Source organism: Poeciliopsis prolifica, unplaced genomic scaffold (assembly GCF_027474105.1).
Source record: "Poeciliopsis prolifica strain line A6 unplaced genomic scaffold, Auburn_PproV2 SCAFFOLD019, whole genome shotgun sequence".
NCBI classification, from domain to species: domain Eukaryota; kingdom Metazoa; phylum Chordata; class Actinopteri; order Cyprinodontiformes; family Poeciliidae; genus Poeciliopsis; species Poeciliopsis prolifica.
The window spans coordinates 5,664,960-5,677,467 of NW_026562394.1; the positions used below are offsets into that span (position 1 = coordinate 5,664,960).

Below are 12,508 nucleotides of genomic sequence, written 5' to 3' on the forward strand. Positions count from 1 at the left end.
AGGATGTAGTGTCATACAAATAGGACCTGGTTACAAAAACTAAATGTACCTGAAGCCATTTTGAAGTATTAGCGGAATAGGGATGCATTGCTGCAGATGAATCCAGTCCCTGTTGGATGCAATTCTGACTGGCGACCACAACAGAAAGATGTTTCAATATATTGCAACAACATACTGACCTTTCCTTTCTTAGAATTTCTGCAGGCAGCTTGACTTTGGTGGTTTCTTTCCAAAATAAAATAAAATAAAAAAAGACTAACCAACTCCATCCAGTCAGTGGTGATAACAGATAATAGAGATTTTATCTTCTATCGCAGCAGCACAAGCAAACGCTGACAGAAATAGTTGAAAACTGCAACCCATAAGTACATATGTTTAACAGAGAATAAAAGTCTATTTTTAGGATTAAGTCTTTTTTGAAAATGTCCCCGCTGGCAAAAAATATTCTACACCTGCTGTCGATGCTCCAATTCCTTTTTGTCAATAGGACAGCTCAAGGTTGATGTACAAAAAAAAGCGTCTTTGTCCATTCCTTTGAAACGGTGATGTAAAAAAGGTTCAGTTTTGTGACTGTGAACCATTTGTTGATTTTGTCATTTGTTCTGCTTCACTGTCCTCAGAAAACACAGAATGAAGATCAATTTACAGTTTTCTGGCAGTGGCCAGAAAACATAGATCTTTATTTAAAATCTATCTTGAAATTGAGGCGCCTATATTGAGACTAATTTGAAAATATTTGAACCAGAAAAATTTGACACAGATAATAACAAGATGAGAATGGCACAAAGCAACTTTCCTTTTGTCAAATGCTCTGAAATTAATCTAAGGAGCCAAATGAGGCTCATAAACCTGAGTATAGTACTATATATGCCAAAAAACGCATTGCAGATATGATACTACTTTGATTAGTGCTACAAGTTATAAGTTATAAATTATGCAATTGCTTCATTTAATTTGATCTTAAAGGCATTTGTATAATTCTGCCTTTGTGTTTGAGAAGAACAAATATATTTTGGCAGTTGATTTTCTTCTGCTCTGCTGGTTGTTTTAAAGATTTTTACAGATTTAAACTCAGATTCCAATAAATGTGCTCTGCGATGCACATTCATGATAGATACATACAAATTGCCTGATATATTGCTGTATGCAAAATAAAAACTGACAGTATATAAATATTTTTAAACTTTTCAGAACAACACAGATTTCCATGTAATAGTCAATGTGATTAATAGAGAAACTCACATTTTCCTTTTTTAAATGGCCAGAGAATTCTATGAATATAATTTGGATGGAATAGACAATGTTATTTGACTAATCTGTGGTCGTAAATCTGTCTGTGTGCAGCCTTAGGACCCTGAGGATATTGGACCTCGCTTGCTGCAGAGGAAGGTTGGTGATTTGTATGCTCCCCATCTGATAGCGCCTCCTGGATCACAGATGGATTATTTAGGCTCATCCTCCGGCATATAGGCTCCTCTTTCTTTTGACCCCCCTCCCCAGCCACTCTCAGCCCCTCCACCTCCACCACTGCTCTTTATTACTACAAGTCTACAACCTGCACATTTTTTCCCCATTTCTCTTTCTGCTGTCATTGTTGGGTACTTGGATGCTTCAGAAAGACACAGAAAAGGCAGATGTTTCCTTTTTTTCCTGACAAAATGGACCAGTAACGAAGGAGACGTAACCAGGATGGGTAAGTTGCAAAGTTGTAATAATTCCTGTGTTTTTTTTTAAACATGTGAGTTAATTTGACTGAGAATGTGTAGTTATGATAAAAAAAAAATGTGGGAGAGGGATATAAAGCCTCTTGCTGCCTATTGAGTCTGACAGAGTGGGGGGGAGACACTGTGCACGTGCTTTGGAGCTGAAAGTTGTTTCATGAGCAAATTGTTGAGCACGCATGTGGTAGCTGTAATTCTCATTTTCTTTAATTATATTGAATTTTTACATCTTTGTAAATTACAGAGATGAACAATAATTTGTGCTTAGAGCCTTTGCTGTTAGAAAGGATGTTTTAACCAAAACATCAGAAAAATCTAAACTGTCACCTCAGTTATAATTTTCAAAATGTAGCCAATATCAGAGCTTTTAATAATGCTTCCGAGATTTCTGGAGTTTTAATTTCAACAACTGTAAAACAAAAATGAAGCTTTGCAACCTGCGAATGAAGTAATTATTAACTATTACCTACAAAAAAAAAACAAAAAGCTTAGCTTGTAAAAACACAACATAGTAAAAAAAATTAGTCAGAAAATGGAAAAAAAAATCCAGAAGCTTTTTTTTTTTTTTGTTAAATGATATCAAATCCACAAATTAAATTAGGAGTAAAAATGTGTAAAGCCACAGATTCTTTCCAGGATTCTTATTTCGCCTTCCTTTTGCAACACGCGCAGCCAATAGTGCGACCCGCTCAACATTGATGCGTTAGGGTCGTCCCAGGTCTGGGGGCCACAGTTCACTGATCTAAGAAGCCAATCCATGTGATCATCTGTCATTCCACAAAGTCGCCCGTCTGTCCGGTCAGCTCCTCACTCCTCATCTCAATGAACTCCGACAGACCTGCTGACATTTCCTCTTACACTTTTAATATCCTTTGTCTTGCTCTGATAGCTCCCTCAGTGCATTACAGAGTCACCGATGAAAGCATGTGTTTGTCTCCTCATCCATTTCCCCCCAAAGACACGGCTATATGTCAGCGATAACTGCCAGGCGTTGATAAGAACTCTTCAGATCTCCTGAGCTTCTCTTGGTCTAATGTAAAAGTGTGTGATGTATGACTTTGCCTCGGTGACAGTAATATATGCAGGTGTGTTTTTGAGGACATCAAACATCCATGGCTGTCTGTCTTGAAAGCTGGGGTTTGTTCGCTCACATGCTTCCCGCTGCGTTTCTGATTTAGATTCCAGAATTCGTCAGTGAATCATACTTCCTGGTTGTGCCCCCTGCTTCCATGTTGCACCCTGGTGGAGTTTGTTCTTCAAACCTGCTCATGAATAATTACAGTTGTGTACAGGGACGTAAATACATACTCAGGTAAGACTGGCCTCACCCATCGCCATGACTAAACATTGCCCTTACAATATGACATTTGCGGACCCGTACAGTAAAACGACGTGTTGCTCGTTCATTGGTATTCCTGAAAAACAAGTGAAATCAAAAGTTCAATTATTTGTTAACCAAGTGTCTCACAGTGGAAGAAAATATTGTGCACAATTCCCTGTCTGGTCACACAAGTCCCATAAAGCCCAGAATACATTATAGTGAATTAAGGAAAGATATTTAAACTGGAGAGTTGATTGCTGAACAAGAAGCAGGTCGTTGATTAGAAACTGGACATAGGAGTGCAGGAAGGCAAGTCACTAAAGTTTAACTGTGTAAATGGGTCAAATGGCTGACAGAGCACAGAGGTAACATGGGAAACAAGGAATCAAATGTGAACAATCAAGCAGAGACTTCATCCAGCAGATGCATTGACTTAGATTCAGCCAAAAAAAGAGATGAGAGAACACAAAAGCAACAGGGAAACAAGCAAATACAAAAAAAACAAAAAACAAACAAACAAAAAAACTCCCAACAAACAAAAAAAAAAAACTGCTTTTCAAGAAAGACACACAGAGAACCATGTCTAAAGGTTGACATGAAGACTACATTCACACAGCAGGTCTCGATGCTCAGTTACAGTTTTTTTGGCTGAAATTATTATTTTTTTGCATGGTTATCAATCCTATTGAATGATGTGACTGCAATGAGACAGAAGTATGTGTGTGAGCCACGTGTGCAGAAGAAGAATGTTGATGTCACTGTTTACAGAAGGAGTAATGGATGGATAACTTGACTGCAACTTCTATAGAGAAATCTGTGTGGATTTGACACTTGGTCTGGCAGTAGTGATTTTTTCATATATATTATTTGAGAGTTTTATGGTGACAATGCTCTGCAGCACAGTTGCAACCCCACTATGATATGAGTAATATGGCATGAGCACTTCCCAGTCTGATACTGTTGTCCATCCTCTCGCCAGTAGAGTAGTTGGTGCAAATAAGACCCATTCCACTTCTAATTACTACAATATATTTAGATGCTCTGTAAATGATGCAACCATGACCCAATGTTAACCTAACTTAATACCACGTCTTGCCACGCAAGCCCTCCATCTGCACCAATGAAGACTAACACCTTTTCTTTCATGAAAGCTTGAAGCTTGAACAGATGCATTTTCCGAATAATTCAGGTAAGAATTATTTGACCACTTGGAGGAAATCATTGACCTGCTGGTACTGAATTTTCAGCAAAAGGTAGTCGGGCCAGGATAAACCACCAAATGTGTCAAAAATAATGAACACTTAGACACTAGTGCACCATGCAGTGGTGGAGTGTCAGTGCTAAATAGCTTGACACCTTTAATATGTTGTATTTCCTGGGCACTTTGGACATATTGCAAATGTCTGCATAGGAATGTGGCGAAAGCTGATTTTGTTCACGGTCCAGTGCTCTCTGCCGAATGTGATCAGTCTGCTCCTGTCTGCGCTGTCTTATTGACAATGTGTTAGATGGTAAGCAGTGATTATTCCCCCACAGATAGAAGAGGTATGAGGACATCAGCCTCTCCATTTCATTTTAACCACCGCCTTTTCCTGTTTGCACAGATGCTGGGCAGATGGATTTAAAGGATACTTCCCTGCCACATTTTCCACTAAGGTCAACTGTATAACTTTTAATCATTAGTGCATAGGAGATTCTCTCAGAAGCAAGGTGCAAGTAATTTCTATTATGCAAATGAGACTGCTGAAAAGCTCTAGCACTTTGCACAGCGTTTTATTTTCTGGCAATGATTTGAAAACACATTATTCTTTCTGTATCTTTTTATACAACTGTGGTTTTCCTGCTCTTTTCCTTCTAGATTTGACTGTAGATTTCCTGGAGTGAAATAATTTCCATAAACATTTTTTCCCCCCGCCGCCATTATTAGCATCTCATGCATACCCCAGTGAGCATTTTCTTTTCTTCCACTCACACTATTTTTAAATTAAATTTCATTTTGATTATTTTCTCCTCCGCAGTCATTTTGTGCCATTCTATTTTCTGTCCTCTCTGTTGGAAAGGTCTAAACAATGCAGTGGCATCACACGACCACCCACATTCAATATTCAGTGTTGTGCAAAATGCAATCTTCCTACCTCACTCTGCGTGTAATGTTTTTATATCATATCTCAATGAAATGAAAGTTATTCATATTGCATATTATATTAGTACTGAATAATGCCTGTGTCGTAGCTTCTGAAACATCAGCATGTTTGCTACTGTAAATTTGCAGAACAATGTTCTCACCGCAGGGTAGATTAGGTAATTTAATACAAATGGGCTAATCCCATGTGGACCTATGGGATTCAGCAAATGAAACACAAGTTCACAGAGGAAAAGCATATAATGAACTCTGTTTTTAATATCTGTTATCAGTGTGGAATATCTAAGTCAAGGTTTGACATTTCTTTATAAAGTGCTTGTCCATAGTCTTCATTAGACCATGTTCCAATTTATTATACAAGTAATATTTTCTCAGATTATCTTAAATGGCCAATGCAAATGATGGTCAGTACAATTTTCAAGTCATGAACTAGTACAGTATAAATCAAATTTAACTGAAAGAAGGTCCCCATTAGAACAGTATAAAAAAATAAATAAATAAAAACTCAAAATGCATTGTTCCAAATTATTATGCACAGGAGATTTTCTGAACATTTTATAGATTATAAAGAATTGCAAACGGTCATTCTTTGAATGTTCAGCATTAAGTGGTCACATGTACTAAAATCAAAAGCTATTTCAATCAAAAACATCTTAACAGACAGAGTTACATGTTAACATTAGACCCTTCTTTGATATCACCTGCACAATTCTTGCCTCCATTGAACTTGTGAGTTTGTGGAAAGTTTCTGCTTGAATTTCTTTGCAGGTTGTCAGAATACCTTCCCAGAGCTGCTGTTTCGATATGAGCTGCATTCCACTCTCAGATCTTCTGCTTGAGGAAACTCCAAAGGACCACTCATGGTGTGGTCAGAGGAGGATGGTGACCACACCATGAGTTTCTCCCCTTTTAAGCCCATAGCAGGACATGGTGTTTATCCACCACCAATCCACTACTGTGTCCATCTGGACCATCCAGGGTTGCACAGCAGTCATCAGTGAACAAGTCTGTTTGAAAATTAATCATGTACAACTGGACCCACTGCGACCGTTTCTGCTTGTGAGCTGGTTAGGGGCCCAATAGTCGGTTCATGCACCACAAGCCTCTGGAGGATCCTCCACCTTGAGTTTCCAGAGGCAGCATCAGCTTCAAATAACTGTTTGCTGCTTTGTAAGGGAATTTTAACAGCTGCTCTCTTAAACCGATGAATTTGTCGAACAGAAACTTCCTCATTATGCCTTTATTTATACAAACCCATCTTTGTTCTGAATCAGCCACAAATCTCTTCACAGTACAATAACGCTTCAGTTTTCGTTGAATATATAATGGTTTTATACCTTGTCATACGGCACGACACTGATGATTTTCCTCAGCAGATTCTTTCTTGTGACGGAGGAGCCGTCACGATCGGAGAGTCCGTGTGAGCAAAACAAGCACAGTTATTAACTTACCTGTTTCTTTTTCTTTTAGTTTGGATTGAGGCGATTCGTCGTGGGTGCACACGCGGTGTTTTCGTTTGACGTTCATTCTAATCGGTTATTTTCAGGTAGATGTTTTTCCGGTTTTCTTTTGGGTGAAGTTGTTTCCGGCTTGGAGCGCACCGGGAGCCAATTATGTGATGTGGTGTAGTCATCACAATGTGCTGGTTGTTTTTGTTTTTTTTGTTTGGGTGAATTTTGATGATAAATTTATTTATTTTTCCTTCCTTATTATTATTTTGTATATTTCAAGGATTTGAGTTAGAAATAATTGCTAAGTTTTTTTTTTTGTTTAGTTTTGTTTGGTTTGATGGAACTTCCTCTGGGCGGAGCGTGTAGCTATAAAAGCAAGGCTCTGTTTCACAGAGCGCAGTCTGCACCTAGACGCGAGAAGTGTCACATTGGAGGTGATGAGCTGGGATTTGAAGGTACTGTTGTGCTGTGTTGATTTTTAACTCATTTTGGACACTTTTGTAAATATCCTGCATCGACCCCCTATTATTCACTGTTTTGATAGAAAATAAAATTCATTAAGATAATCTCTGGCCTTGGTCCGTCAATCTTTATGTGTGGTGGCCCAAGTCATAAAAGAACCCCGTCACATTTCTCTTTCCCATACTGCGTGAAACCTGTGGCCTGCTGAAAAATGTGGAACATCCTTCTAAAGTAAATTTCCTTTGATTTAACAGACAAACTAGTCAACCCAACTCTCTGAAATTAATTATAGTGATTCAAAGAGCTCTGACACACAATACTATCTATAAATTTAATAGCACAACAAAAAATTTAACCTTTATGACACTTAAATCCAGTTTGCATAATAATTTGGAACACACTATAGAGAGCATAGAAACATTGTGTTTTGTGCTGGGAAGAAAACTAGGTTTTCACAAATCTTGCATATTATTTTAGCTAATCTCTGACCCTTAAAGTACTTATTTTTATAACCTGTAGTTTATAATAACATCATATTCTTATGTCTCACAGTTAAAGCAGCGGTTTTATAAGAATTACCATAAAGCTCTAAAACTGCAAATTCTCTATTTATTAACATTTGATAAAATACATGTGGCATTTTTTTCTTCTGTTAAACAATATTCAACTCTGAAAACTTACTGACCACAGTGAGGTGTACATTACATAGATTTACCACTGTATTTAATCTCAAAGTTAAAAGTGGATAGAAAATTTAGTTTTGACTAATTCAGACAAACTACTTTTACGTTGCTGTTGTTTTGTCATCCATGTACCTTTTTTTTTCTTGGTTAGTTTATGGTAAAAAATTTTTAGAGCATACACAAGAACTCACTACTAAATTTTCAATTAAAACATCTGTTTCAGCCATCGTTTAGAAGAAGATGCACAGAGAATCCTAATCATGTTTTTCTTTTAAAAACGCGCTCACCAGACATGCGTGTTAAGTTGTTACCGCAAGACTTCCATTTTTGTGAACCCATGGTGTTGTCATTTTTATTAGTTCACTGCAAACCCTGTTGTGCGTGTTTTTATATTGTGCTAAATAAAGCACAATCTTGTACAAGAACTTACTTGTGGCTGCAAAAGACTTCACACTTATTTCCTTCAAACAGGAAATGAGCATTCTATTTAATTCCTACATTTAAATGCGTCGTATGTTGCCATGTGTTCTGCATGCTGCAGCTTTATCTTTCTCCTAAGCTGGCAATGCTGTCATGTTATACAACTCTCATTGTACAGCAGAAGCATATCAGCTGATGATATAAAATCTAGTAAGTTGACATACATTTTATTTGGAGCCATCGCTTTGTTTCTTACTTAGCATGTTCACCATCTTGTTTTTTGGGATCATTGTGATGGCGGCGTCTTCCTCACAATCAATGGACATTCGTTTCCTTCAACTAGAAAGAGTTAGAAACCCAGAAAATGCTAAACATTTACTTACCCTAGCTCATACAGAGTTTTATTAGTGTGCTTGTGGTACATTTGCTTTTTTGCTCGCGCGTTGCTCAAGTTGGCTCCTGGCAGCTTTGCCTCTGAACAATTAAAGTGTTGCACAGAGTCGGCAGCCGCAGGGAGCCAAGATGTCCCGTGATTCTGGATATCCTTCAGACAGCTTGGACAAGCTGCAGAGCTGTTTGTGCCACAGATGGCTGATCACTAGAACTGACTTCCCTTTTTTTTCCCCCCTGGCTGGCACCGTCATCGTGTCTCATCACTATAACCACTTGAGAGTGAGGGTGTGCTTCGTGTTGTGTTTGTGTGTGCGAGATGCGTTGTTTGGCGTGGTTTGAGTGGAGGGTGCAGCAGGTAAGTAAGGTAATTCAGGTGGAATGCTTGAAGATAACGCCTTTCTAGTAAGTCACATTCTGATTTTAAAAGTTCAATAAGCTGGTATAATGACAAAGACGCAGCCTATTGCGACTAATTGATCACGTTGAAACCATCAAACCCAGCGAATGGCTGCTGAGGGAGGCCCATCTGTCTGATTTGTCTCATCTTCAGTGGAATTTCACACAAAAACAGGCCTGCACGTATTTGCCAGCGGGTTACATGAATGCACCGTGTTCTGTTCCGTTTTTCCTCTTGTCAATCTTTTCCTGGAACTCACCACCAGGAGAAAAACTGAGCAGAAATCCCCATGAAGCTGTTTAACTGAAACAACAATCCTTGAAATTATTGGTGGTAATAACAGTTATGCCTAAATGGACTGGTGTGGAGTGACAGGAACACAAATTGCTGCTGTCTCTTTTCTGCAGATTTATGAGGGCTTTCCTGAAGGCAAACTGGCTCTTTTGAGACTATGCTGGCTGCTCAGCTATTCTTTCTCATCAGCCTGCTCTTTGTCATCCAGCTGGAGCAGAGCCGAGGGAAGGACATCTCATTAGGTGAGAATCTCCTGAGTGAGTAAATGAAAGAGAGTAAAGAAGAGTGGAAGGAATACTAATATTATTGGATTTGCAGCGCTTATCTGGATGACAGAAATTTGGCTGCTTTTAATCGTAGTTTGGTTTTCCTCTTGTGGTTAAAGAAGGCACAAAAAATGGCCACATTGAAACTTGTGAAAAAATGAGAAGCTATAGGATGCAGTGAACAGCAAATCTGAACTCGAAAACTTTTTGTGTGTTTTTGCATTTCTTTACTTTGCTTTAACATTAAATGACAGAAAATTCTCTGGGAAATAATACCACTTTGTAGCTTTGAATGTAATTATTTTCTTCTTTTGCATAATTGTATCTATATTGATCTCATTTTGATAGGCATATATGCATATCATTGCATTAAAATAAGCATTGTAAAATTCTATAAACTCTCTTGTAGTACAATTAAATCAAAATAACTTATTGGTAGTATGCAACTGAATAAATACATAAATAAATATGCAGTACCACTTCTACAGATAAAGTCCAATACTGTAAATCAATGGCTCCCTCTAGTGGTATAGTATATAAAAAACATCCATCACTTGGGAAGGAATCTGACATTACTGCAGGTGAACATTGGATTTGATATATATATATTTTTAACTTCTTAGCAACTAGAAGTGCTTTATTCTCACTTTCACCTCCGAATAACAGTTTCTAAAATTATTTTTGATGCAACCCGATAGAGTTCACAAAAACATACATAATTAATTCTATACTTCATATTAGTAAATATTTTTTTCACATGTTTACTTGTTTTTATTCTAATTTGTTTCTTTTACTAAATTTTAGGAATTATTTTCTATGCAAGAAGGTGACCCAGTGGATTTATTATTATGTTTACATGTTTTGATTATGTTACAATACACATGGCTAATCTGCAGCAATATTAACCATTCTCACTTTTTTTCCCCCTCCTTCTCTGATAATCAATGTTACCGTGCAAACAGAGGCCGAAAAACGTAGAGGAGGTAATGAGGTCATCACCTCATCTCCAGTATTGGCAACAGAAGTGGATCAAGACATCAGCTTCGGATACAAAGGTATGGGTCGACATGCCGTTGTTTCTTTACAATGCATAATCAAACCTATCTTTTAAAATTTTCTCAACAGAAAGAATTGGGACTTGATTTCAGAGTCCCTCGTTTTAAGGTCACTTTGATTTTCTTTTCTCACACATTGACATCAGAAAATCACACATTGCACACATCTGTAAGACCTGCACCTGCATGAACCAAGTGCAGAACCTGATCAAACTTTGTGTAAAGATGGAGGAGCGTTGACCTTAAAGTAGAGTCCTTGATAGGGTTATGACACATGCCTTGTAGAATGTGAGTTTTGTGTTTCAGTGCTTCGTCCTGATGAATGATGTTGGACACAAAATGCTCATTAAAGCGTGTGAATATAATAATTCTAAAAATGGTAATGCAATTTTAATGTACTGAGCAAAAAAAAAAAAAGATTTTGCAGTGTTTTTTTGCTTTTTATATGTTAGTTGCTATGTCGCCATGGCATAGCTTCATAGCTTCATTGCTGGCCGTTTCTGTTTTTATTTTGTTGAACCGTTTTATGTAAATTTCCTCTTTTGTCTCTATAAGATGAGTCTGAAATGCTTTGGGAAATTAGACTGTCTCTGTAAAACTCTTTATTTATCTTTTGAAGGATAGCATTGAACCCAGTAAGAAGTCTTTGTTGGCTTTTGCTGACACAGACTCTAACGCTACATAATGCCAATTCAGCTTCCCTAAACCACAAGTGGTGTGCCTTAAAGCTGCACAATTCAATTGGTTTTCATCTTGTTTTGACATTTAATGGTCAGGGCTTTGACATGGGATGTACTGAGGTGGAACAAATGTGTTCCTGTCAGTCTAGCCCTGATGATTTTAATCTGTGCTGACCCCTGTATGGAGGAAACATGAAATGAATATGTCTCATGTTCTTTCCTGGACACTTCAGTAGCAGTTGTGGAGCCATATGTTTAAGAACGATTGAATTCTAAGAGGTTCAACAAAAAGCTTTGTGGGCTTTATAATCTTCACACACTTCACCATATGTTGACCTCAAAGTGGTGCATAAGTAAAAAAGTAAAAAAAAAGGAAAAGTAAGAAAAGTGTTTAGTGGAGCCAAATTTCTTCCTATACAGTTAACAGTGCTAGTTGCATGACTCTATCAGGTTTTTGTAATTTGAAACTCAGATTTTCACCCATTCTTATTTGCAAAATAAAATAATTCTAGCTCAATTAGACTAGATGAAGGGCAAGTTTTTTTAAACTGTGTTCAGATTATATAAAAGCCATTCCACCTTAGCTGTGACTGTACCTTTTGGGTCATCATCCTGCATTTCTGCCTCAGTCTAAAGTCTTTCGCTGAGTCTAACAGGCTTTCTCTTAGAATTGTCCTTAACCTTTTTCTCCTTCTCTTGATTTTACACCAGTTTCCAATCTGCAAACAATATCTTTTTATGGCCTTGTTTGATCAGCCCCTCTTAGTGTAATGTATAACTTCAGTTTGTCAGGTCAAAATGTTCCTACCTGAACCGATGATCTCTGCACTTTTCCCAAAGTCACCACGAGCTTCATAGCTTTTTTTTTAAGTAATGTTCTTGCTCCACCTGTCAGTGTTGTTGGATGACCATCCCTTTGTAGCTCTTGCAGTTGTTCTGTGCCCTTTTTGGTTTTGGATGATGGACGACTTCAAAGGTTGTTCTTGGCTTTCCCTTAACTTTCTCCCTGGCCTCTCTGCTGTGTTTTCTTATCTTTGCTCACTAATGTTCCCTAGCAAACCTTTAAGGCCTCCACAGAACAACGAGATCACGTCTGGGTCCTCTTCATCAACAATAATGACACTTGGTTCCACTGGATTTTGTTTTAGGGTATCAGAGTATAAGAAAATACAAAATATTTGACATCAAATTTGTATTTAAAAAAAAAAAAGAAATCCCACGT

General features: G+C 37.7%; 1 protein-coding gene across 1 annotated transcript in view; it reads left to right on the top strand.

The window, feature by feature from the left end:
• Positions 1–2,984: 2,984 nt before the first annotated feature.
• Positions 2,985–12,508, top strand: part of LOC129368610 (roundabout homolog 1-like) — a 96,445-nt gene continuing 86,921 nt past the window's right edge. The window contains exons 1-3 of the mRNA XM_055043658.1: positions 2,985–3,033; positions 9,399–9,527; positions 10,514–10,606. Coding sequence (XP_054899633.1) covers positions 9,443–9,527; positions 10,514–10,606 — 178 coding nt within the window. The 5' untranslated portion in view covers positions 2,985–3,033; positions 9,399–9,442. The remainder of the gene's footprint in view (positions 3,034–9,398; positions 9,528–10,513; positions 10,607–12,508) is intronic.